We start from the raw sequence: 27188 nt of genomic DNA, 5'->3' as shown, positions 1-27188 counted from the left end.
AGGTCTGGCATCTTCAGGGGTGTGTTTTGTATGTTAACACACCGAAATATGCCAAAACTGGGATTGAACCCAGCACATTCTTGTAAATGTAACATAGTTAATACCTACTAACCACGACCCAACCATACCACTCATGTCTTGTGTCGTCCACAATTTGACAAAAATGTCAATTTAGTAAGTCGTCCAAAATTTGACAAAAAAGTCATAGTTTAGTATGTCGTCCAAAATTTGACAAAATAGTTATAGTTTAGTATGTGGTCCAAAATTTGACAAAATAGTTATAGTTTAGTATGTCGTCCAAAATTTGACAAAAATGTCATAGTTTATAGTATGTGGTCCAAATTTTGACAAAAATGTCATAGTTTAGTATGTGGTCCAAAATGTGACAAAATAGTCATAGTTTAGTATGTCATCCAAAATTTGACAAAAATTTCATAGTTAAGTATGTAGTCCAAATTTTGACAAAAATGTCATGGTTTAGTATGTGGTCCCAAATTTGACAAAAATGTCATAGTTTAGTATGTTGTCCAAAGAGTCACCAAAATGTCATAGTTTAGTATGTGGTCCAAATTTTGACAAAAATGTCATAGTTTAGTATGTGGTCCAAAATTTGACAAAAATGTCATAGTTTAGTATGTGGTCCAAAATTTGACAAAAATGTCATAGTTTAGTATGTGGTCCAAAGCGTCACCAAAATGTCATAGTTTAGTATGTGGTCCAAAAAGTCACCAATATGTCATAGTTTAGTATGTTGTCCAAAGAGTCACCAAAATGTCATAGTTTAGTATGTGGTCCAAAATTTGACAAAAAAGTCATAGTTTAGTATGTGGTCCAAAATTTGACAAAAATGTCATAGTTTAGTATGTGGTCCAAAATTTGACAAAAATGTCATAGTTTAGTATGTGGTCCAAAAAGTCACCAATATGTCATAGTTTAGTATGTTGTCCAAAGAGTCACCAAAATGTCATAGTTTAGTATGTGGTCCAAAATTTGACAAAAATGTCATAGTTTAGTATGTGGTCCAAAATTTGACAAAAAAGTCATAGTTTAGTATGTGGTCCAAATTTTGACAAAAATGTCATGGTTTAGTATGTGGTCCAAAATTCGACAAAAATGTCATAGTTTAGTATGTGGTCCAAAATTTGACAAAAATGTCATAGTTTAGTATGTGGTCCAAAATTTGACAAAAATGTCATAGTTTAGTATGTGGTCCAAAATTTGACAAAAATGTCATAGTTTAGTATGTGGTCCAAAAAGTCACCAATATGTCATAGTTTAGTATGTTGTCCAAAGAGTCACCAAAATGTCATAGTTTAGTATGTGGTCCAAAATTTGACAAAAATGTCATAGTTTAGTATGTGGTCCAAAATTTGACAAAAATGTCATAGTTTAGTATGTGGTCCAAAAAGTCACCAATATGTCATAGTTTAGTATGTTGTCCAAAGAGTCACCAAAATGTCATAGTTTAGTATGTGGTCCAAAATTTGACAAAAATGTCATAGTTTAGTATGTGGTCCAAAATTTGACAAAAAAGTCATAGTTTAGTATGTGGTCCAAATTTTGACAAAAATGTCATGGTTTAGTATGTGGTCCAAAATTCGACAAAAATGTCATAGTTTAGTATGTCGTCCAAAGCTTCACCAAAATGTCATAGTTTAGTATGTTGTCCAAAAAGTCACCAATATGTCATCATTTAGTATGTCGTACAAAGAGTCACCAAAAAGTCACCAATATGTCATAGTTTAGTATGTCGTCCAAAAAGTCACCAATATGTCATAGTTTAGTATACCTGATCAAATCGTTTTGATATAGAATGTGTGGGGGTTTTGTCAAAACTCCGAGACGAGTTACGGTCCAAAGTTTTGGGAGGAAGAGGAAAATCAAGCGGAATAAACGCATAGAATAACAAGAGATGCTTGCGCTGCAATACATTGTAGTGAGAACTCTAGGGAGTTCTGACTAGTATGCTTTGCAGCAGCAGGCACTAACGATTGATTAGCATAGTTGATATTCTGCATACTGTAAATGACTTAGATTCTTAGACCTAACATTTGTGTTAAGAGGAATAATCAAAGGACAAGTAGGACTAAAAACTGGTGCGGAGCTGCCACAATAAAACCAGTAACCATGAGGCCAAAACCACAGGAATGACCTGAGTCAGTAAAAAAAACCCATGTAGTGCTGAGTCAATATTAAAACGAGTCAGAACAAATAGAACAGGTGATACATGAGTGGTTGATGATCATATTCATGTTCCACATCATCAGCACAGACACTGTTTGCTCTCCAGTGAAACACTAACTCAACAGAACACACTCTACATCTATCCAAGGATTATGATGGAAGAGGAACCTCTAACGTTACCGTCTGGATTCCCACGTGATGTAAAGAGTATGAACCGGGCATACATTCAGTGTCAATTTATTTTTCTGCAGCCAGAAAAATAGAAAAAGTAAAACAAGGAACATTCATACTGCTGAAGTGTAGGTTTCTCATGCTTGCACGTTTACAGTACATGTTGATCTGATACAAAGTTTTGTTGAACTCGACACATTTGCCACAGTATATTTACAAAAATAACGTTAAAACTGCAGTCTCTTTAAACACGTTGACATTTTTTTTTTCATAAAAATAAAGCTTTGTTTGACACTTTTATCCCCAAAAGAACAACAAACCTATGTACAGTCGATGATGGAGATGAGTCCTGTGGAGCTACAGCTGAGAGGGGAGAAAAAAGAAGCAGTAAAGCAAGTGTCAGATTATGTGAAGCGACAAAAACCATCTAAAACCATTCAGTCTCGTCAAACCATTACAAATATACATCTTTATAGTCACGGTGACTCGATGTACGACAGATTCTCACTCACACTTGTATTACATTTGCCTCTGATCACTGCATTTTGTGTCGAAAAATATTTAGATTTTATTCGTCATATCATTTTTCATGTAAAATGTACGTAACAAATTCAAAAGATGTGAATTATAGTCACAGAGAATGAATCTTAATACAGGAGAAGGTACATTTTTGCCAACTACTTATATTATCACACCAATACATTGTTAAAATTACAAAAAAAGAAAAGAAAATAAAGAACAGCATTACTGGTGTGGGCAAACCGAAAAGGCACAACGAAAGCCTGGGCATGGAGCGCACAACAATGGCACTGGCAAATTGTTTTGTTTTAACAGTCATAAAATGGCCACATGGTAGGTGAAGCGCAGTTTTGAACCGAAAACACGAGCTGCATCTTTTCGTCTCCACCTTTCACAGATCAAGGGCAGATACCCATGATGCATCTCTGTGTGTACGAGCGTGTGCGCCTTTATACAGTGTAATGTACATGTGTGCGTCATCCGATCAGTGTTCAAACAAAAGCAAAAACAACAAACAAACTCGGAAAAAAATCACGCGTCAGTGCAGGGACTCCACTTCACTCTCAGCTGTCTAGCTCTTTGGTTTCCAAGCGTCTATAGTGCATCACTTGCAGGCGTCACTGTGACTCTCTAAAGCCTCACACAGCCTTAACCTTCACACTTAGTCCCTCCCACCACGTCTTCACTGCTGCCGCTGACGCTTCCTCCCTCGTACGCGGTCACGTTCTCCTCCTTACAGGCGTCTGGTGAGGAGATGGGGAAAGTGCACGAGTTAGGACAAGACAGATGTGTGTGTGTGTGTGTGTGTGTTTGAGGACATATACTGTATAACAGGCAGCGACAGTTATGAGCGACATCTAGTGGAGAGACTGCAGGAGTGCAAGAGAGAAGATTTGAGTGGAACAATTAATCATTTTCAAATCGATATTGCAATCTGAAGAAAAAAAAACATTTAACAATCACAAAGGCAGCAATTTCATTGATCTAGTTTTTTTTTATGTTATGGCTGCAGCAATCTCAGCTACATTAGCACCAACCGTGAGATCTCAGCTTCTTAAATGTGAATATGTTCTGGTTTCTCAGATTTGTGAGAAGTTGTGGGTTTCCTGAAACCTGAAATAAAAAAAAAACCAAAAACTTAAATCTTTAATGATTTGATATTTATTTTCAGCCTTGGGTTTTGTATTCAATTTCTGCTGACAGGCCTTCTTAAATGTTACACACTGGACTTTTAAACGTCGTCATCATTATTCAACTTCACCGATTTCAGACGGAACTTCCTGCCCTGCTGCAGAATCTCACCGGGGAAACATTTGTTTTATTTACATTTTAAAACAGACATACATCACTAAAATCATTCAATTCATGCAAGCATCAATTTTTTAAACAACATTTACATCAAAGCAGAATAAGATTCTGGCAAAACAGTGCATTATATTTAATGTGAGCATATCTGCAGTATCTGCATAGTGAAGAGCAGTAGCGCATGTGATTTCTTTGAGCCAAACTAAAATGGAGACGTATCTATTTTCTACACTTTGGTTAATTTAGCAGGTTAATTAACTAGCAGCTATGTCTAATACTACACCTGCATCTGCTCTCATTTACCCTCCAATATTCAAACTTTCAAACAGCTGAATACGACCACCTGAACTGACTCGAGGCTTGTCTTGAATCAACAAACGTCAAATAAACTTTCTGTCCTTTCTCCAACCACAAACCTGGGGATATCAGAAGTGTCGATCTAACGTCGCACACTGTGGAAAAAACACGTATCAGTGTCTTTCATCGTGTTTTTAATTTTATTCTCCTTACAAACAAATAGCTCAAATGTTTCTTCTACTATTTCCCAGTGATCCACTCAAACCACAATAGTATGACTGCGCTCTAGTTTCAGTGTCAATAGCCTTCTTTGTTGTGAAAACCTAGAACCTGCAATACCCATCATGCAACTTGGCTGCTGATTGTTTGTGATCAGTCTGAATTTTTAATTGGTGTTATGTTTGCTGCAGCTAATGTAGCCATGAGTTTCTAGACTCCACAACAAACAAGTAGATTACTACACACTCAGTCGAGCTGCAAAGAGCTGGTAAACGCCAACTCCAGCGAAAAACTCAAGACTTTGCCACGAAATGCTTCTTAATCCCACTTTGGAGAATACACAACTACGTTAACTCCCCCTGCATTTTGTGTAAAAGCAAATGCTTTCATTCAATCTGTCAATCTGCTCAAATCTCTATTCTCTCCGCCACTGTAGTACTATGTGTTATGATGCATTATGTGTGGAGCACACAGTGAATTTGTGTTCAAAACTAGCAGCATAGCTCTGGCAGCGAGTTCTTTTCCTGTTTCGAGAATCATCCTGAGACAAAAAAACAAACACCACACAGCACTGCTGCACACAGCGGAATCCAGCAGAACAAACAGGAAGCTGAACTGGAACCATGCCTCCCAGCAAAACTGGGTGTGATTCCTACCTGGGCAAAGTTAAAGGGCAGGTGAGGGGAGAGAGCTCAGGGTCCAGGACAGGAGGGGGGGAGTCGGTGCTAATGCTGAGCATCTATACCTGTAGGGCTGAGCACCAGAGCCTGGAGGATGTCCGACAGGGAGACGATGCCCTCGATGCTGGAGCGCTTGTCCACCACCACCAACCGATGCACCTGAAATAAACACATCAGATGAAGCGAACAGAGCGGGACGACTATGACGACTTTAAGTTTGTAACGTAAGTATGTTAGAGCTGGAGCCTCACCTCAGCTTTGACTATTCTGTCCACAATGGTCTCCATGGTTTCTGTTTTATGGCACTTGACGACTCCTTCAAAGTACTGGGAGCGATGTTTCAGAGCCTGTGTCACGGTGTTGTCCAGGTTGTTGTACGTCTTCTCAGCAGCCAAATTCTACACACACCCACAAACATGAGCGTTGTATAAAGTAAGACAATACATCACAGAGCTGCTTAGCCTCTAATATTTGCCTTTATGTGTCTTGTACAGATTTCGACTTACAATCACGTCAAACTTGGAGTAAATATCCACAACTTTACCTGTAAGAGAACAAGAGTAAAAGAAATTGATTTACAGAATATTCTATACATCTATATATATATATATATATATATATATATATATATATATATATATATATATACACATATACACATACACACACACAGTATATACATACATACATATATATACACACATATGTATATCTCTCTCTCTATATATATACTTATATATATACACACACATATATGTATATATATATATACACACATATACATATATATACATATATATATATATATATATATATATATGTACATATATATACATACATACACAGTAAGTGTCAATACCATAGAGTGCATATAAAAATGAATGTAGAATTCTAGTTTGAAAAGTAAAGCCCAGGAAGTAGGACAGAAGTAGCATAAAGCCACCAGGGGGCGTTGGTTGCAAATTGAACTCAGTTTGAATGGAAGTATATGGGAAAATGAGGTTCCTTCTGATAACATTTCCCTGAGGAGTTAGTGTTCTCAACTGTTATTTCTTCTTCTTCAATAGAACACAATGTTGATTTTGTAGATTAAGGGTAAACAGATGATTAAGTGAAGCAGGTTCTGGCCAAATCACAAACCTTGAGGCTTCAAAATGAGAGTACTATGTTCCTTTTTATATACAAGCCTATGGTCAGTGTCAGAAGTTTGTCATCTTACCCGAGTCGTCCACCACAGGCAGAGCAGACACTCGTCTCTCCACAAAGATGTTGAGTGCTTTAATGATGGGCGTGTCCGGGTGGATGAAAGCGATGTCGTGGTACGTACCGATGCCCAGCTCCTCGACAGTCAGCTTCATGAAGGCCGGCTTAGGCATTTCACACATCTGGGATGCACAGAAACACAAGGAGACATGCACACACTAAATGTGATCACGGTCCAGACTCACTGACGTTAACACACATTTCATTCATTTGCACATTAAACCACTAGGGGGCAGCAGACAATGAAAGCAGGAGGAGACATCGAGGAGTCAGCAGGAATCATCATAATCGTTCATATTTAAAAAAAACAAACAAACAAAAAACAGTCCGGCTTAACACAAGTTCACAGATGATTGTGCTGCTGGACTCACAAAGAGCTGGAGGAACTTGAGGATCCTCTTGTGTGTGAGAATATAAAGTGCATTCCCCGTGACGGGGTCAATGACAGGCAGACGGTGAATTTTGTTTTTGATGAGGGTGTACACTGCATCAAACAGGCTGCAAACACAACACACACAAGGACCAGTTAGGGAAAGCACAAAAACCTGCTCACAAATATGTACCTATGCAGGTTCAGTTATCTACAGCCAAAATAGATGGACACATACATACATACCTTGCATCAGGTGATATGTTGACCAGAGGTTTGAACGTTGCTTGAAGGTAAACCTCTGTGTACGCAAGAAAGAACATTTACTTATTCATTCTACTTGTATAATAACATGTCAGTATAAATATTATGTTAATCACCTCTCCATGTCTCAAGCTTATGTTCCTCTAATTCATAAATCTGCACCTGTAACAACAACGAATTTAAAAAGGAGAAATTCTTAAAATGTTGAGAAGCAAATGTCACGCATCATCTGAAGTGAACCTACCATCGGTGACTTATAGTATCTGTGTAGTATGATGATGAAATCTGTGATGGTCAGCATTCCTGCAATGGACGGGGAGCAAAGAGACACTGAATCTATAAACGACACACGGCGCAATTGCCCGCGGGCATTGCACAATTGGTAGAAGAGAGACAGTGCATACAAGGGTGTGGTTCAAACAACACATCACCCACCCCCACCCCCACCGCCACTGCCACCTTTACCCTCGAGCTGAGTGGGCATTCATTATTTATCCCAGGCTGACTTGCAATAAACGAAGCACAACAAAACAAATTCACTGCTGGGTTGGATTCTAACACTGCCTTCCTTACATGGAGTGTATTTGTTCGGAGACGCCCCGACCTGACCATGAGCTGCTGGTCAACACAGCAGAGTCATTGCTGTGCTTAATGGTTTATGACGGCTCTAATGACTACTGCTTAATATGGCGTCATGACCACCGTCATTAATGCGCAGCACTGCCTGCCTCTGTGTTCATCTGGCAAAGGTGCACAGACACAGCGAGGACATTTTCCATCTAATTTTTTTGTAGAGATGTGAAATAGAAGTTAGCATGGCAGCAGCAGCCATTTTGACAGGTCACAGCAGGAAAAAACAATGACAGATGTAAATAATCAAAATGAATGACGGCCGAGTACTATTTAGCTTCCTCGTTTTCAGGGTGCATGCTCGTTCACCGTCTCACGCTGTCCCGATTTGCATGACCTGAACAGAGCCATTGTTACTGTGATCAGTTACACCTGTTCTTTTCTGGCTAAACCGTGTCAAAATGGCTGCTGTACAAAGGGCCCATTACCTTTATAAAAAAATTTAAAAAATCATGTGGACTACACGCTGTGTTCGCCTTGAGTCTAAAGTCATAGCTATAGAGCAGAACACATTAAATCTGAGATAGTTTGTAAACATTTCATCTCATCTTTAAGGAAGACACTTGACTAAAAGGAAAGATATTCAACCTCAAAGGTATGGAAGCCTTTTTTTCTTTGCTACATATATTGTTAAAGGAATACTTCACTGATTTGCATTTAGCTTTGTATTACTAGAATAGGAGTAGTATTTTTGAAAGATTGTGCTTCCCAACCTCAGTTTCCCAAGTTGAGAAATATCCATTATTTTCTTTGTTGTGTGTCCACCAGTGACGGTCCCGTCCCCCTACGAGTGGGTCTAAAAAGTGCAGAATTACAGTTGCAGTTTCAAGCCTGGACCAAGGCTCAGACCAAGTGTCACTGGTGGGCACGTAACAAAACAAAGAATGAAGATATTTCTCAACTCAGGGGAAACTGAGGTTGGGAAGCATTTTTCAAAAATACTACCCCTATTCTAGAAATACAAAGCTAAATGCAAATCGGTGAAGTATTCCTTCCCAAGAAAACTGTAAACTGAGAAAGCAGTAGATACTCTTTAAAAGACATACTATAAATCCACAGTGTATATCCTTTTGTAAACATTGTTATTTTAGTGTGTGACAGGAAAAAAAATATTCCCACGTTTTAGGCTGCTTACCCACAAAGCTTTGCTTCTCCGTGTCCCATAATGGGGCAGCTCGCACGCCATTTGCTACCAAGGCGAAGAACGCTTTCTTAACCTGTCAAGCAACATTTGAGAGGAAGTGCTGCAATCAAGTCATTAATAAGAAAACATTTGGATACACAACAAAAAAGTTATTTTAAGATGTCACCTCGTCTATTTTTTTATAATATTATTGAGTGTCCATATATGAAACTATTGAGCAAAAAATAAAAAAAACAAATCTAATCAACATGTGACAACTCTTCCATCCCATTTGCATGAGTGGTGAAGTGTGGTGTAACCTCTGGATGTTTTGTGTGTTGGGTTTTTTTGTTTTCCCTCTTGGCACCCGTGGTTTTTGTGGTTGAAGATCTACACATCAAAGAGGTCAAATCTCCAAAGGATTACTGTTTAACAGCTTTATGACAATCCCAACATACCTTCTCAGAGAAATGGAGCTAAGGCAAAATGATCCTGCTCATTTTTATTAAACATTAACTTTCACTAGTCACAACAAGCAACTTCTGAATAATGAATAAATTGTAAATTCTTTGACCTATTTTAGTTACTTTTATTCCTTGTTTTTACTGTGAAGCAGTATGTGACTGTATTAAGGCTAAAAATGACAGTGAATACTGCTGCAAACTGAGCGGACAACGTGAATATAAAAAAATCAGTACTCACTTGGAGTGCTGTGTCGAACACAACCAGCTTGGAGCTTGTGGGGACAATATCGTAGCACTTGTGTGATTTCATAAAGCGTGTGTAAATATCACTCTCAGGTTCAGCAGCTGAAAGAAGAAAAAAAAAAAGGCAGGATAATGTTTTCAGAGGAAGGAGAAATCGCACAGGGAATATTATAATGAGAAAGCCTAAAAACATAAAACAGACTCTCGGAGCCTAAACAACCATTACAGATCTGAACCACTTACTGCCACTTTAGTGTTCCATGTTACTGATAATTATGCTCCGCTTTAAGCACAGAAGCAGCAGTAGCTTGGATCCCCTCACAGATGATGCAATTTGAACGTTACAGTCGTTTCTTTCCCACAAGCACTGAGCAGATTAGTTGATTTACAGAAAATTACATGGGGATTCAATTAATGCATCAAGCAAAAACATGATATTATGTGTACCAGCTCAGTCTACAGTAAGATTAACTGCTCTCCCAATTTATAAATGATCTAAAATAAAAGGCTTGTAGTGCCATTCAGCTATAAAGGACTCAGAAAGTTGTTTTTTGGAAAAAACAACCTTGAAAGTTTGGGGAGCATTTTTTGATACTGTGGTAAACTGAGCGGCCTTGGCAGAGGTTTGCACCCTCTGGGTGCTTTCTTTAGTTATCTATTGATCAGGGAGGCCAGACACTGCTTACATCTGTACTTAATCTAGTGAAAAAACAACATACTAAACAAAATCACGTATATATATATATATATACACACATATATTTACACATATACGTAAATTCAGTTACCATAATAAAATGTAGATTTTTGATATCTTTTATCTTCATGCAGGATGAGCCAAAATTGCCTGTACAATTCTCACGTATATGAATGAAGAGATATTCAAGATAAAGATAAAGAGAGATAAAGAGATGAATCCCTCAGATGTGTGACACTGTCCACACAGTGAATGAATCGCTTGACTCTGTGAATGAGACTGAATGGATGGATGGATGCTGTGTCTGGCAGACAGCTCACACAACTCCAATATTTCTGTGACATGGACTGTTATTCGTTTAATGTGTCAGTGTAACTCAAACACCTATTCACCTTTATGATACATGAAACCAGGGCGAACGGAGGAAGTGAAGAACAGCAGGACTCTTACCTTCATCATCTAGTTCAAGTTTCTCCAGCATGCCTTCAGATAATCCGTAGACCTGAGAGAAAAGGGAGGATAAGTTTGCGGTGAAACCTTCACAACAACGCACCGCAAAACTTTGCTGTAAATAGTGAGTGAGCAGCGGGTTGAAGCTACTTTCCCCCAGCGGCCCCAACAGACCGTGGTCACAGCGCGAGAGAGCGGTGCGCAAACGTAAGAAAAACAAATGAGAAATAAAAACACGCGTCGTGCTACCAAAGCGATTCCATAAAACGCTAAAAGGTCGGCTAGATATAAACGGGCGACATGACAAAAACAATGTGGAGCAGCAACTTCAGTGGCATGTTATTAATAGACTGCGCACACCCCCTTAGACGTGGAGTGGAACAGTCCTGGTCCATTTGCTGCAGTAGAGGGAGAACCACAACGCACACGCTGCTCAAAGAACCACACGCGTACCACATTTAATCCCACCAGGACGAAACACCCGAATTCACACTTTAGACCACAATCTGCCACTCGACACTCACTCACCTAAGGAAAAGTGTGACATGAAGCGTAAGGCTACAAAGCAGGAAGCTCCACACACGCTGTGGACACACCCCTCCATGCAGACAGAGACAGAGGGGTGCTTCTCCATATTAGGAAATCCCTCGCGTTGCTAAGCAGCAAGAAGCTAAGGATACCTTGTCACACCCTCCTCGAATGTGGGACGATATGATCATGTTCCGTCATGACTGTACTCAAAAACAATTGGGGTTCACGATAATATATATATATATATATATATATACATACATATATATATACATATATATGTTTTTTAAATGGTTTGACATTTTAGTTTTTTCTCAGCTACATAATGTAACACTGACCTGGTACGGAATGTTGAAATGTTACAAAAATGTTATCAAAAATATTAATATGTAAATAATAATAATATGTATTACAAATAAAAATATTGCTTGTATTATCAAATAAGTAAAACCATTTTGTAATATTACAAAAAAAAACATATCAATGCTATAACAAAGTTCTTTACCAAAAATCAAACAATATTGTAACAAAAATGTTCACATAAAAAAAATACTTGGAATACATACAAGGATACATGTTTTCTGTGAACATTCTAAAGTGGAAAAACAGGAATTAGAATCTGACTCCCCCTTGTGGCAATAAAGCATCAGGACTGTATATTACGAAAGATTTCCTCCATTTATGACTATTTTGATGATGGAAATTCACCATGACCCATTTATTGGGAGTGCTTTTTATCACGTGAATATGTTGTTATTCCTAATTCTTGCAATTTATTTCATTTGAAAGAAACATGGTTGAGATGTACAACTAATCTGGGTTTGTTACATCTCCAACTCAGCAGAGGCAAGTTCCCAGCACCAACTATGCTGTGTCATGTTAATACATTTGCATAGGCTACTTAACCCTTAGAACACAGAGCATTTAGGCTGTTTATTTCCATTACTATGTTAAAATGTATATACAGAGGCTACACAAATGTTCAATCTAGAGTGTTCAGCTCAACCTATAGGCAATCTGATGACATAATTTGTTTCCCCATTTTAACTACATAAACACAACTGAGCAATTTTTAAAAATTGAATTTGTGAAATGTGGAAATGTGTCACAATTCGAAGTTCGCTTGGCTCATTTTTATGAACAAAAATAAAAGAAAGTTTTTTTTTTTTTTAAATATGTGATATAAAATTAATTATAACTTTGACCCAACAACACATACGATGGAAAAACACATTTTGTACACCCCAGGATGTCCATATAAGGAGTTGTTTATTATTCCCATTGCCTGTGGCACAGCTCCGTGCCACGTGAGCCCTAAGGGTTAAATGAGCTTCTTATATATACACTTTTCCCTTGGTCTCAGGTTTTGCTTGTGCATTCACAACAAGCCACTGCAGTAGTATGAGGAAGCTTGCATACTATACTTGCTGTGGGATGTTAAAACAGTCTCGAGTGTCGCCCCTGCAGTGGTGACACAGCAATTCTCTTGCCAAAAACAACTCCCGCACTTTCATAAATCTCACACTGCTGCATCAAAGTGGCCCTGCCGTCTGCTCTCCTATTTCACACAGATTCGTAAAAATTGATCAGATATGATTTAACAAAACTACAAAACAAAATATAAAACATAAATTTTTTTTTTTATACATCATGGAGGAGGACACCGACTCATCACTGTTTAACCACAATCATGAGTCCTGGGGTGTTATTCTCAACAGTATACAATGATGGTGATGAAATATTGATTTGCCCTCTCTGGCTCGGATCCACCATCCCTCACAGCAGACAAGTTTGACACAGACCTTCAAATAATTATTCATTAAATCTGTACAGCAAGCCATGAAGTCATTTGTCATTAGCAGTGGAAAAACCTGCTATGACATCCTGATAAACCTTCACTGAAAAGTCTTGTGACCGAGACAACGTTTGTTCTCTGCTCTGTTTCTCAGTAACAGTCAACTGTGCAGTGGCTTTGCTGACATCTAACACTGTTTGAGATACAGGGTTGATGCTGAAACAACGTTAACACCTTCACTTGTGCCAGTGGTGCAGAGCAAACAGTGTAAACAGAGGCTTGATGGCACAACCGTATGCTACAGTAGTATCACAGATCTAACTCTAGCCTTCTGTATCATACTCCAAGCTTTCTGTTCCCCACTCTGATTAAAGTAAGACATTACTCATAAACGGCATGTCACATTGTATGACTAAAATAGGAAAATGGCACAGTAATCTATGAATGATTTCAGACAAAAGTTAATATAGTATTGGTAATGAATTAATAATGAATTAATGCAAAATTACAGTACACCTGTTCCCCTGCTTATTATCAGATTATTAATATCTTATCAGCTAATCACATGGCACCATCTCAACGCATTTAGACATGCACACATGGTCAAAAGGAAAAGGCGAAGTTCAAAACATGCATCAGAATGAGGAAGACGAGTGATTTAAGTGGTTGTTGGTGCCAAATGGGCTGACCTGAGTATTTCATAAACTGCTGATCTGCTGGGATTTTCACACACAACCATCTTGAGGGTTTACAGAGGATGGTCTTAAAAAAGAAAGGGAAAACTCCCAGTGAGTGGGAGTTCTCTGAGTGGAAATGCCGTGTTGATGCCAGAGGTCAGAGGAGAATGAACAGACTGGTTTGGAATGATAGAAAGGCAACAGTAACTCAAAAAAAAACCAAAAAACACTTGTTTCAACCAAGGTATGCAAAAGAGTCTGGAACGTGTACCTAATAAAGTGGCCAGTGAGTGTAATTTGACTTGCTTTTGAGTAAAAGCACATCTGAGCCCGCAGACAGTTCAGTATTTACTTGTGTTATAATGTGAAACTGGATATGTGAACTTTGTGTTGAACTTTAATTAATTAGTTAATATTCTAACATCGCTGACTAGAGCAAGAAGAATGTGTCACTGCCACATTCATTTACATATCAAAGTTGTTAACAAGCAGCCAATGAACCGCTGCAAGGCAACGACCCACATTATAAAAATAGATAGCATTGCAAATTTAACAACTTCCTAAAATGATTGACATTTTGTCGCGTGCATCGTGACTCACTTGTTGTGAGGTAGAATAAGACGACCCAGGGTTTGAGAAAGGGATCGGGGGTTTAGCAGAGGGGAGGCTTAGCTGCTGTCCAGTGTCTGGAGGTGTGGAGAGGGAGCGGGTTCTGAAGGTTGGTTCCATCCGTTCAGAACTGAGCCAGCTCTGCTGGGCTTCCTGGGTGAACACAGGTGGGCTGGTCACCTGGGTTGGCGTGCTGGGTGGTGTGGAAAGTCCAGAGGCTGTGGAGAGATAAAAAGTGTAAACTTTAGTGTTTCTTTCTATGTCGATCAATCCTGACTTAGCAGTGTTGAGGCAAGACTGAGGTGCTATATTCATGACTGCTGCAGATACTATAAATGTTGTCACATGCTATGACGGAGAGGGAATGCATATCTGATCCATCAGGGACTGACAGGCTTGAGTACAACGCCACAGATACCGGAGCTAAACCAAAGCCAAGTCGCTGACAGACAGGGATGCATTATGTAAACCAGCATTACAAATGAAGCTAGAAAATGGAGCTGCGTTAACTAATCTATCACATTTCCAGTATGTGTCACCTTTAGGTGATGAATAACAAATCTAATTTAAAATGTTCAGATATAAACATTTAGGGTTTAGGGTTAGTAAGGTAAGTTGATGCATTAAAACAGTAGACTGGATGTACAAATGAACATAAATCTTCCAGTTCGAAAAATGACGGATCACTTCTGTGCGCAGCCTGGGAATGTCACCATGCAATGCAAGATCTAAATACCACTATTCTGAAAAACACAGAGTCCATGGACCTGATAGTCTACATCAGTATTTGACATTGCTTTGAATGTAGCAGACATTTATTTAGATCTAAAAGTTACACGCTGCAGTTTTAAGTAATGATAAAACTACATTCAAGGAGAAATGTTTTGAATCAAATTGCTAAAGCCCAAACATCCAGGGTTTGCGCACACAGATATTTCCATGTATTTTGTCTATTGAGACCTTATCTGACATCTGCATGCAGGAAAGTGAAGACACCATAGTTTCTCGGAACTTCAGCCTGAGGTGAAGTCTAAACAGTTAGAAACAAAAATACCTTTGTAGGTGTGCAGAGCCTTTCAGTTTTGTTACAAATATCTCAAACTTACACTTATTTTCTCTAATTATTGTTGAAGGTTGTTTACATCCACAACTTAAATTAAATTCACATTTCTCTCTAATTCCAAGTCTCCACTTCAGACATTACATGCTATATGATGCTGGAGCAGGTGGGATTTTTTCAGTGTAGGGATCAGACGGTGAAGGCTAACCAGTGAGAGCTCCTGTTTCATCTCTGCGTGTGGCACCTCATTAAAGTTTTACAGCAACAAATTTGCTGCATTTTCTGAAAATAAAATATGGATGATATAGAAAGTGTAAATTAGAAAAACAAAATATCAGTTTTATTGTTTTGTTTTTCAAAAATAAAGCATTAATAAATCAATTAATTATATTTATCTGCCGTCTATAGGCTAGAGTTATTCGTGTGGTGTAATACACAATAATGCTGCAGTGAAATGTCATCTGTAACCCCCTGAAAGTATTAGGAAAAAACATCCCTTAAATGACACTCATGGTCTTTATTTCTAAATGAATTCTTATAACAAAACAATACTAGCAAACAGAAACACTTGACTTAGCAGGTTGTCCTCTGTTCCTGTCCTTGCCATCCGTCCACAATAGTCTAATTCCAACATTAAGCTCAATGTTAGCGTAACAGTCAGCTGCCTGTGATGTAGCCACCCCTGTGACATGTCACATGACTCTTTCACATCAGGTGTCACAATCTTACGCATGATGACATGTGACACTCACGCTGTGCTGGCTCCACCCCGCTGACATATATCTCAAACTGTCCACAAGGGACACGGATGTTCTGGACCAAAGGGTTTGCATTACAAATCTTCCACGATGAGACTTCCAGTTTACACTTGTGTGACAGTAGTGCCAAGATTGTGTAAAGACCACATGACGTTCAGGACCTCCTACATTAAAATACAACAATCAGTTTGTGTAAATCCCTAGAATTAAAATGCTATTCAAACAAATGGCTGAGATCATTCCCTTTATCAGTCAGTTTGAACAGTAATTTCTCCTGATGTCTGTGCTGTGATCATTTTCTTTCTCTGCTATCTGAATATTAGTGCCAGGAGATGAATTGAAGAATTGTTTGTCATAAATGAGGCCCTGCGCGTTAGGTGAAAATGTTCTCTTGGTCTGTCTATTTGCACTCCACACTATCGCTCTTGACATTTAGTTGGCGTATATGGACCCTGTTTGGCGTGCTATGCTTCCGCCCTGTAGCCTTCTTATTTTAGCCACGCTGTTGTGGCACATTCCACAGACGGAGATAACAGCGGGACTGGGAGTCCTCTCCTGAGCCTGGTTGATAGGGGGCAGCCAGGCACCGCGAAGGAAACAGGAAATGGACGGAAAATAGTAACCAACATGCTAGCATTATGGAGTAGTACGTTTTCTACTAACTTACCAGCATTTAAGTGTATGAATTTAACAAAAAAATAAAGTAAACTGTCACAGCAACAAAAACTACATAATGATAAGATGCACTTATGTATTGGACACAGCTTTGTCAATGCAACCTTGTTTACAATTTTAGTAATTTTGAGTTGTGGTTTTAGTCATTTCTACAGAAAAGTGACAAATATTTCCATGAGTGAGGACTTTCATGATAGTGGAGTGGACTGTCTACTATTGGGTTTCAGGCTATTGACACAACAAACACAACAAAATGAAGCTTTCTGATTGAGTACAGATCAAACAATTAATCTAAAGAAAGCACTCCAAATGTGCAAACTTCCAAAATGGCTGCTTAGTTTCCCAGCGTCAATACACTTATCACAATCAAATCACTTCCTTCCTGGGCCATAACCTACACATCCTTTTCTTTATGTGTTATGCTGCTCAAAGTCAGACAGACAGAAGCAGCAAAAACACAAGTTATTTGGTGAAGTAAAATAAGTAAATAAATAAAATAATCAATTAATTAATAAAGCAATATTCTTTTATATATCAAAAATAATATTTCCAGCCATTATACTGTAATCTGTTAAGCGCCGAGTCATTCAGAGGTCAGTAACCAGGCTACTATGGCTAAGTTTATATTTTACTAAAAGTTTGCAATATTAATTAACACCATTAAAAGCTAGGTGTCCTATGACTTTGTTTTGACCTCTGAGCCGTACTGAGGTCAATACAGGCACAATGGGCCTACTGTATTCATCTCTGCTCAGGCATGTAATACGAGGTATCACGACTGAGAATGGCTGTTCATGCAGATGCACTGCTTACAACAGGTGTGTAGCCTGGAAGAATACAGTTACAACAACAAGGGTTTCAAAATAAGGTGGTAAGTAAACTATGATACACGCACCTCGGTAAAAAGAAAAAAGAAAAAAAATAGAGTTCACAAAATCACACAAGTGTGCAAAGTAGGTCAATAATGAGCGGTCACATTTCAAACTGACATAAGAAGCACACAGATGTGCTCTTATTGGCCACTACTGAAATGTCACATGGAAATGGCAACTTTTTTTTATTATCTGTGCCTCTATTCGATGTAAATCAGGGAGCAGGAATGACACGCAGTTAATAGTCCAGTCAGTAAAACCGAAATGCTGCTTTTTCTTAAAAAGGTGCCATGAGCATCATAAGCAACATAGCTGCCAACTTTATAGAGTAGAGGCTCTGGATCAAAGGACTTATAATTCAGGCTGATGTGTCACCACGTCGTACACTGCTGTTACAATCAACCCTACATCTTCCACTGCCACATATAGACGTGCATCAATATGACAGGGCCCTGCTCCTCTCACCGAGGTCAGCCTGGCTCTAAATCAGGAACTGTGAAGTCTGTGATGAAGAGCCACTTAAACACCACACAGTGGGCCCCCGGCACGGCACTCAAACATTATGAGTTAAACACTTTACAGTAGCTGCAGTTTTTACAATAAAAGCCTGAAACAACATTAGGTAGCGGGAGATTGAGGACAAAGTGCAGCAATTCCACTTAGTTTCCCAATAAAAAAAGCGTCTTGTCTACTTTAATGACATCTTCAAAATGGAGCAGCTATTTTTAAGAGATTCTATTTGGATATGGGACAGAATACTGACATCAACCTCACACATACTACGCAGTGGGGCTATTAATTACATAATGACACTACTTAAGAATAAAAACAGCTGGTGTTTTTGCCGTTTTATTTCATTCAGATGCCGCATGATACAACAAGCCTTACAATAAATTCTTTCACATAGCATTAAAACAATTAAATTACAGGGGGCCAATTAACACAATGCATAAATGACGCTGCAGTAAATGTGTGATGGCAAACCTCTTGCCACTTCTCTGCCTCTCATCCAGTTTTACCACTTGGCCACTTGCCCATGTCCTGTCACTGTAAACTAGAGACCAGTCATGTAATCAACACCTACAGCTATATGGAGCACACACAGCTACAACGAACAACATTCATCACAGACACCGATACCAAATAATACACCGACATCCTCTCTTTGGTCAAATTAAGACTATTAATGCAGAAGTTTAAATGAATACATTCTAAAACATCAAAAACAGACTGCCGTCACTGGAGGTAAGACCAATGGAGGAAGTGGCTTTTCAAGACAAATGTTCTAATGTAGCAGGTGAAGAGCACAGCACATTACCAGACAGACATGATGCCATGGACTGAGGTCTCCCTCCTAACCCATCTTGCTCCTTCCGTTTCTTGCTCCTTCTTAAGCTGCCAAACCTCTTCATGGAACACAGTGGGTAGTGCTATCAAAACTGAATCCAACCATGACCATCCGCATTACGAAAGGGGCGCTTAAAGTGAGAGTCACTCCATTCCTAGGCGAGGAAAGTTGTATAGAAATTTGGGTGAATAAGAATATCTGACCGATGACCAAGGATGGGACACAAAATGGAGAATGGTTAGTCTTTTAAGTGGCTTGGTCCTTTTTCCTTAAGGCGCAATGTCCTCTACATATGCATCAAGAAACGTACAATAGTCATTTTAACCTTGTATTAATCCAGAGAAAAAAATATTTTGATTATTCCAATAAATTGCACATTCCAATTGTTCTTTAAGCCAGCATTAGCAGAAAACAAATCCTCCAGAGAGAATGGAGCCAGAAGCAGGCAGTGTATAAGATGGAGTATGAAAAGCTGTTAATTCCACACAGCTTCAGCCAAGAAATGTCCCTCTCACAAGTGATCCGAATTACAACTGGAGCAGACCACAGTGCCTCTTCAACCTCGCAGCAGTGTCAGTGCTTTAAATTGTCAGGTGCAGCTGTGGGTGGCATCTCTTTAATATAGCGGCCGTGTCAGCAGCCTGTAAAAGGAGGCCAGTCAGCGAAGGTTACACCAGCGATTGGCTCCGGCCGCACATCTCCCCACCCCCCTTCTTCCAATGCCCTCCCTCTGCCCCCCCACCCCACCCCAGAGTAAATTCAACATAGGCACATCTGTTTCACTCCGTCTTCAAACAATATAAGACACATTTTGAGTTTCCTGAGGATATATTCCTCTATTTTAAATTCTTCTGAATGTGCAGCTGAGTCATTAAAGAGACAGTGGGATCAGAGGCAGACAGTCATGCAGCGCTGTCATTTGTACACTCAGATGTCCGTAACTTTTGGGGGCCTGACCTTTAAAAGTGTGTAGGCCTGCCCCTGTCAGATGACAGCAGGGGGACATCCCATGTTCTGTCAGCTGATCAGAACACTTCCATTCAGCACCAATGGCCTCTCCTACCCTTAACAGATGGCCCACTCAGTATCTGCTTCTCACATTAGCTGCAACACATCCAGCGCAGATCTCAATTAACACGTTATGCAAGTGCCCCACTCTGCTCAGTAGGTCAATATGAGGTAGGGGCTGAGATGTCAGTGACAAAAGCAAAATGTCACGTGATACTCGTTGTGTTTCCATTTATAGTGAAGGTTGCCAGGTTTTCATATCCAAGAGGATTTTAAATATTTCTATGTCTTCAAAGTGTCTTATGTTAATCTTTCCAGCTGAACTTTCCCACACAGAAAAAAAGAGAAAGACCTCACCCAGGCCTTGTAAGGTTTTGTGAATTTGGAAAGTCAAAACTGCCCAGTTACTTTATTTACCGTCAACATACAGTACGCAATAGCAACAGGGAGAGTGAAAGTGAGAGAGAGAAAAAACCTTGCATGGTTGTGTGAAGAGCTCCTGTGAGTCTGGTCGACTTCCAGATAAGGATATGAAAGCACGAGAGTTGCCTTCAGCAGTGAGAGACTGACAGTGTCCAGGCGATGGAAAACATATTTATTTCAGCTGGAAATCAGAAGGTATTCTGATCCCATTTGTAGCAAATGTAAAATACAATGGAGGGAAAGGAATCTGTTATATTATAACTGTAATTACTAATATTATGCATATGATCGAAAAGATCAGATGCTCATGAGAGGTTCTATTTTTTCCCCAAGGACAATTAAGTGAAAACATTTGAAAGTCAAACCAAGACAAGAGCACACCCTTGTGGCGAACCTAGGTTATCTACAAAAGCACCACACTAATAAAAATACAGTTGTACCCTCTCATTTGTATGATATTCATTCATGCACGTATTTTGCTGCTGTAACCATTGGTCACTACTCCCTTAAAACCACATCATTAGTCAGTAAACCACCGAAGAGGATGTAAGGTCTCAAACCACATCAGACACTCGTCAGCCTGGGCAGCTGCCATGAGAAGGCCACAGAGTTTAGGTGTGCTTGTGTGTTTTCGTTTACAAAAATCTGGAGTAAACAGAATAGACCCGTGAGGTCTGGCTTGGGCAGGGAGATTCCACCACATACTGCCAACCCATTTACCAGGAAATAGAGAAGAATGGGCGGTTACATGTGCAAGCCAAAAACACATGAGTCATCACTGTGATGTTTGATGCCGCTTCCATCACGGCTGTTGTCATGAAGAACAAGCTGGCTTTTGTTATGTAATGATCAGCCGCACAAATACATGGAGGGACTAAGACGAGCTAAAGATTTGCCTGATATTTTTGTTCCTCATAAAACAAGGCCTTATTCTGTCTCGTCTGTCACATTTCTACTTCCTTGCACACATCAGTGGCACCACTAAGTTATTACTGGGTTCCTATGATGATATGGAGACTGTACTGTAGCTGTGGGACGCCATGTCTGTAACCTAATCTAATCTGTAACGCAGTCAGTGCTCAGTGTTAAGAACAGAGAGATAAGATATTTTCTGACATTCAAAATAAAGAAACGTTAACCATTTCCCTTCCTTTTAAAGTCACAGTTGCTGATTTCACTAAAGAAGACGGCGACAATGAAGGAATGTCTGTCTGCCCTCAAGTGACGGCCCGTGTCGCTGATGAGGAGCTTAGCCAGGTTGGCTTGCAGGGCATCACAAAACATTGCAGTGGAATGTTCTGTTTTGTTTTGGTTTCCCGTGAAGAACACCAGGCTTTCACTTCCTTACTGGCACAATAATGTCCACTGTGCATCATGGGGATGAACTTATACAATACTGGTATATTGGTATACGGTCAAAACTAGTCAAAATCACTAGATTGGATTTTGGACACATGCAAATGTAAAACCCAGTACAAACCCAAACACCGCATGGTTCACCATGCACAGATGGTAAACATTTAAATAATAACAGCATATTAGTCTTGGAAAACGCTTGTAATGGTTAGGTGTAAAATGACTGCACTGGACCGAAATCTGTATCGGACATTAAAAGTGACATTGAGCCATCCCTATTGCATGTAGCTGCTACAGGACATATTCTGAACTCAGTTCTGAACTTCACCTTAAGCATACAGCAGGAGATAACATGGTTTCATCTATTGTGTCTCTTCACTCGACATAACATCAACCTTCTTTTACAGACTTCTTAAAGAATTTCCTCTCTAGATTTATTAAACTATGAGAGCCTATTATGTGCACTTCTCAACTCACCTCTCCTGGTTCGAGAGAAGATTTTGATGCTTGCAGGTGTAGAGATGGATGATGAGCGGAAGATACCACTGAAGCTTAGGCGACGGGGGGATTTAGGAGATTTTGGTGGGGAGTTCTGGTGGGAGGCAAACGGGAAGATAGTTCTGGGTGAACTCGAGCCCGTCTTTGGCTGGACTGGAGCAGACTTGGGACATGCCGGCAGCATGGTGCTGGCAGGACTCCTCGCAGACACTCCTATGGTGGGGCTTGCTGTACGGATCTCTCCCTGAGAAACAGTTTGGAAGCAGTTTTATTGTCCTGTGCTTGACGTTATGTTCAGTGTTTTCCCATAATACTAAAGCAGGGCTTAACTGCACAGAACAAGACTTAAACAAACAAAAGGCTGTGAAGAGATGTATTACGAAATGGCAGCTGCTGATTGCACTGATTGTGCGGAGCTGCTATACTGGTAACTTCTCCTTTTTGCACTATTTGTCACATTTGATTCACTGTCACACTTAAACGCTCAGTATGTAGTTTCTGCGACTAGGGGGTCTCTCGATCAAAACAGTAACAAAAAGCCTGGCGACAAATACACACAATAAAATGACAAAAACACAAGACAACACCGGCAAACTAGTAGTACTGAGTATTTCCTTCCGTTCCAATGAGGGGAATATGGATTTCCACAGATTAAAGTGGTATCAGAAATGTTTTGGCTAATATGGATACACTCACTCACTCATCTTCTACAGCTTTATCCTCAACATGTATGTAGACACAATAATCAACAACATACATACCACTAGTCTCATGATAGGTTATAAAGCAGAAATTATACATATTATAGCTTTGGAGGTATTTTGTAAAAATCTGTATGAGAATGCATTGAGTGCAAAACCCAAAAAGGCATGTTCTTTCACGATATAGTTGTTAAAAAAAATGACTCAAAAACAACAGTAATGATTGTTGTAGTTCTGCATAATGCTTAACTCAAAACAACAAAATCCTGGGAGTAGACATATCATTTTGTTTTCGTTCTCTAACTAAGATGTCCTGTGATGCTGTGTGATGTGTTTGCACTGAGCAAAACATCTCCTTCAAAACAGGCTTTAATCAGCATTTTTCTTTGCATAAACAGCTGTAGCACTATTTTAAATTATGACTTTTAATGTCTGTTTAACGTAAACAGGCAGACAATCTCGTCTCCACTCGCTGTGCAGCAGACACAGCAGACAAACTAACTGCAGACACGGAAAGCCTCTTCCCACCACTGACTGCTGCTGGCTTGGAATATGCCAACAACAAATCTTTTAACCATTTGTGGGCGCTGATGCAGTGAAGCATTATACAGTAATATTCAGTGATCTTTAAGCACTGGAGTTACCAGAAACAGATACAGATAATATGAAGGTCTGTGTATCTTTTTGATTATTTAAATTTCCTTTAAAAACAAGTCGTTATTTGATTTTGGTAAATATGAGAAGATCATAATCTAAAACGTGGTACGGAGTTTAATACAACGGTGACCAAAAACAGAAAATGCCTTTTTTAATACTTGCAAACCATTACACCCTGTGACAGAGACACATGCTATAATTTGGCCAGTTATCAAAGGCATCTAGAAGGTAATGGTTACCATGGATCAACATTAGAGTTAAAAAAAGGTCTTAAAAACGTCCTAATCTTTTTGATTTGCTGATATTAGAGTGCACACTGTCAAGACACATGCCTTTATAAAACCGTCAGATTGTCCACCTCTTGTGCAGGTAGGATAGTGTTTGTTTAAGGCTTGTCTTTTCTCCATGTGCACATTTTTTTTAACCAATCCTGTGACAACAAATCTGAGGGTGTGAGCGCACACACCCATCCCCCCTTTGTTTGCCAACAACTCTCACTCCAAGGTTGAGCAAGAGCTTGTTGAGGTGGCAAATGAACCAGCAGCTATGAACTTTGACTAGATATTAATCAGCGCTTTAATACAGACATGTTTCATATCTCTATCATCATTGCACAAATATTATTAGGGCAATTAAATTTAACGTGCACTATGGTTGACTTATGGCAAGGTAACAGTCAATGATTAATCCTATTAGGGTCAATTAGACTAGACAGAAGGCAGAGGCTTATTTCTTTTAGAAAAAATCAATTTCCTCTATTCCTGCTCTTGCCATGGCTGAACACAGTGGGCGTAATGTTACTGTAAGCCAGTGAGGGTTGGCAGTAGAAGATGGCCTTGTGTATTATTTTGCTCTCCTTAATCCTTGCTAAATGTGCTCAAAGCCAAACAAACAGAGCCAAGTGATAAATCATGTGTGGGGAGAAAGCAAGGTTGAGAAAACAATAACAAATGAATGAAAAATAATTACACAGAAATCATGAAATAAAAATCATTCCTGTACCGTCTGAGATTTGGGGCCACTTCTCTCCACTTGTGAGGAAGTAAATGCTCCAAAATCCTACACAGAAAAAAAAAAAAAGATCCAGGTGTCAAGGATGAATACAACTTTCAGGAAACACAGCAGAGAAAAACAAAATGACAAGTCATAACAGGAAGCAGAATGAATGGTGCTTTTTTTCTATCACCTTGAGGGAAAGTGAAAAGTGATTTTTTTAGCTTTTAGCACTGCCACTCAAAAAGAAGACAGACATGTTATGCCACAGCAGGAACCTTGGTAAGACAACGCAACATACACTCCTTCCCCATTCCAAGGGCTGGGTTTCTGCGGGACATTTTAGAGAGATGATGATAAACATTCTGCTGCAAAAATGCCGTTGACTTAGCCATGAGTGATTATGTGACAGAGTAAACCTGTTTACCTTTACCTTTTTAAGTAGATTCCACGAGGTTGAATTTTAAGGATAGTTCATGTATTGGTGTAAAAGCCAAATATGTAGCACTTTACCGTTGGCCACAAAAGCACTCTTGCTTTTGTTGATAAACACAAACTTCAAAAACATATAATAAATGTGAAATCCCGTATGGGCTCATATTCAATCAGTGTCTGATCTAAGTTGGACAGGATGGATGCAACCAAAGAAAAGCTGCATGGCTGTGAACATGCTACACAACAACGCATACTAGTGTCAACAAAGTCTGCTCACGGGACTGAGGAGATACTCTGACCAGGATAAACAGGATGTTGAAGAGAGCTTTTAAGTGTCTTGTACAATGATTCCATTCAGTTCATAAGACTCATTAAGCGAAGAAAAACACAAATCCCCAACACAGACTGACGAATAGAGGCTGTTGTAAATCTGGCCCTACTACAGACATTTTTGTTAAATGAACCAAGTGCTTCAGAGGTGATCGTAATGAGTCATGACTCCCTGGTTTGAACTCGGCTCGTTAATCTGAAACAAACATACAAAAAACAGTATATATGTATATATTTTACATGTCAATCAATATGGGTTTTTTCTTTTATGGTCAATGCCATAGGTCTTTGCTTTTTTCATCCATGTGATCAAATATAACATTTTAACAACAACAAACAATGTGCAGAATTGCTTAAACCTGTGGTGTGCTTCTTTAACCGGCGCTTTGTGTCTGCACTGCAGATTTAGTGACTATAGCAGTATTCATCAAGTTTCTGAGAACAAAATCAGCCCGCGGCGAGACCACAATCAGCTGAGGCGATTGTCGTTTCATTTAAATATTATTAATACACAATGTCAAGAGACAAATGAACGCTAGTGCAGCTGCACATATGAGATTATCCTCTGTTGTCCACTGTGAGATTTTTTTATATATATTGTTGATATGTTGTTTGTTTATTTATATTTGAGCTAGTGGATATTGCATGTCCCACAAGGGGGTGAACACACTGCATATCTATCTATCTATCTATCTATCTATCTATCTATCTATCTAACCCCAACCCATCTATCGTTTTGGAAAATGTTGAATGTTGTATTTTGTTAAATGCTATGTAAAACGTTGTGTTTTCTGTAATGCTGCAGAGCATTGACCTGCCACCTTAGAAGAGTCCATCAGTACAAACAAGGATGTTTCTAGAAAACTACAGACAGTGACAGTGACAGTGATATCACACTTAAGGGCTTAAAAAGTTGGTGTTACATAACGAGCCTGAAGAAAATGATTTTGATCCAGAAGACAAACGGTCCATCAGCACAGATGTCGTGGACGTTTGAGTAACACAAGTGAGCTAATTCAGGTAGTGGTGGTGCAGGGACAGCTGTCAATCACACTCACTCAATACGTCGCGTGTGAGGCAAAAAACGCAAACACGTCAAAAAAAAAAAAAAAGACCACTAAACAGTCCCGTTGCTCCTGCTTTCAACGAAAACTTTAGTTTTAAACAGTCACGACATAAAGGAGACAATTGAGTTGATACTTAACCGACTCACTGGCATGTTAATCCGCAGACTCCGTCGCTTCTTTGGCGTTTTCTTTGAGTCCTGCTTGTTGGACTCCATCACTGTGCTTCCCATTTTTTTTCTTTTTTACTTCAAAAACAAACAACGACACGTGTGTTTATAAAAGAGAAAAAGTGAAGCAGCTGCACGGAGAATCCTGTCCAACGCCTGCGCCTTCGCTTTTATCTGCTGCCCCTTTACTTTCTACGACAACAGTGAGGAGGCTGCTGCCTCCCCTCTCCACCAGGAAGTAGACGCAGAGAGGCAGGGCACACTCATCATCTCGAGCCAACACCGTCTGTTTACAGGTGCTGTGTCATAATCTGTACCCCACACTAATGTGCGCCCCCTTAGTCCCGAA

At 39.4% G+C, this 27188-nt stretch overlaps 1 protein-coding gene across 4 annotated transcripts; it reads right to left on the bottom strand.

The window, feature by feature from the left end:
• Positions 1-2405: 2405 nt before the first annotated feature.
• LOC131462225 (5'-AMP-activated protein kinase subunit gamma-2-like) lies at positions 2406-27064 on the bottom strand. 4 transcript variants are annotated; one of them, XR_009240858.1, is made up of 16 exons: positions 26819-27064; positions 24850-24906; positions 22469-22733; positions 14483-14709; positions 10880-10931; positions 9728-9834; positions 9038-9119; positions 7517-7575; positions 7389-7434; positions 7255-7309; positions 7010-7136; positions 6595-6760; positions 5882-5919; positions 5627-5773; positions 5352-5534; positions 2406-3617 (listed from the first exon to the last, which is right to left on the bottom strand). XR_009240858.1 is itself a non-coding variant. In XM_058633259.1 (16 exons), the coding sequence occupies exons 1-16, from the start codon at positions 26900-26902 to the stop codon at positions 3523-3525; spliced, it is 1701 nt and encodes a 566-aa protein (XP_058489242.1). In that variant the 5' UTR covers positions 26903-27064; the 3' UTR covers positions 2406-3522. The 4 variants fall into 4 exon arrangements, 3 of the variants coding, with proteins under 3 accessions (XP_058489242.1, XP_058489255.1, XP_058489265.1); XM_058633259.1 differs by having other exon boundaries at positions 5441-5534; XM_058633272.1 differs by lacking the exons at positions 22469-22733; positions 24850-24906; positions 26819-27064 and adding an exon at positions 19175-19791 and having other exon boundaries at positions 5441-5534.
• Between the last annotated feature and the right edge of the window lie 124 nt (positions 27065-27188).

Source organism: Solea solea, chromosome 1 (assembly GCF_958295425.1).
Source record: "Solea solea chromosome 1, fSolSol10.1, whole genome shotgun sequence".
Classification (NCBI taxonomy): Eukaryota; Metazoa; Chordata; class Actinopteri; order Pleuronectiformes; family Soleidae; genus Solea; species Solea solea.
Note: the sequence above shows the minus strand (reverse complement) of the source record. Positions and strands in the feature narration are given on the sequence as shown.

Coding starts and splice junctions, on each gene's coding strand:
- LOC131462225 (XM_058633259.1), bottom strand. CDS start 26,902: ATGGGAAGCACAGTGATGGAGTCCAACAAGCAGGACTCAAAGAAAACG. Junction 7,137..7,254: donor AACATATCACCTGATGCAAG/GTATGTATGTAT, acceptor TTGTGTTTGCAG/CCTGTTTGATGCAGTGTACA. Junction 5,535..5,626: donor ACAGAATAGTCAAAGCTGAG/GTGAGGCTCCAG, acceptor TGTTTATTTCAG/GTGCATCGGTTGGTGGTGGT.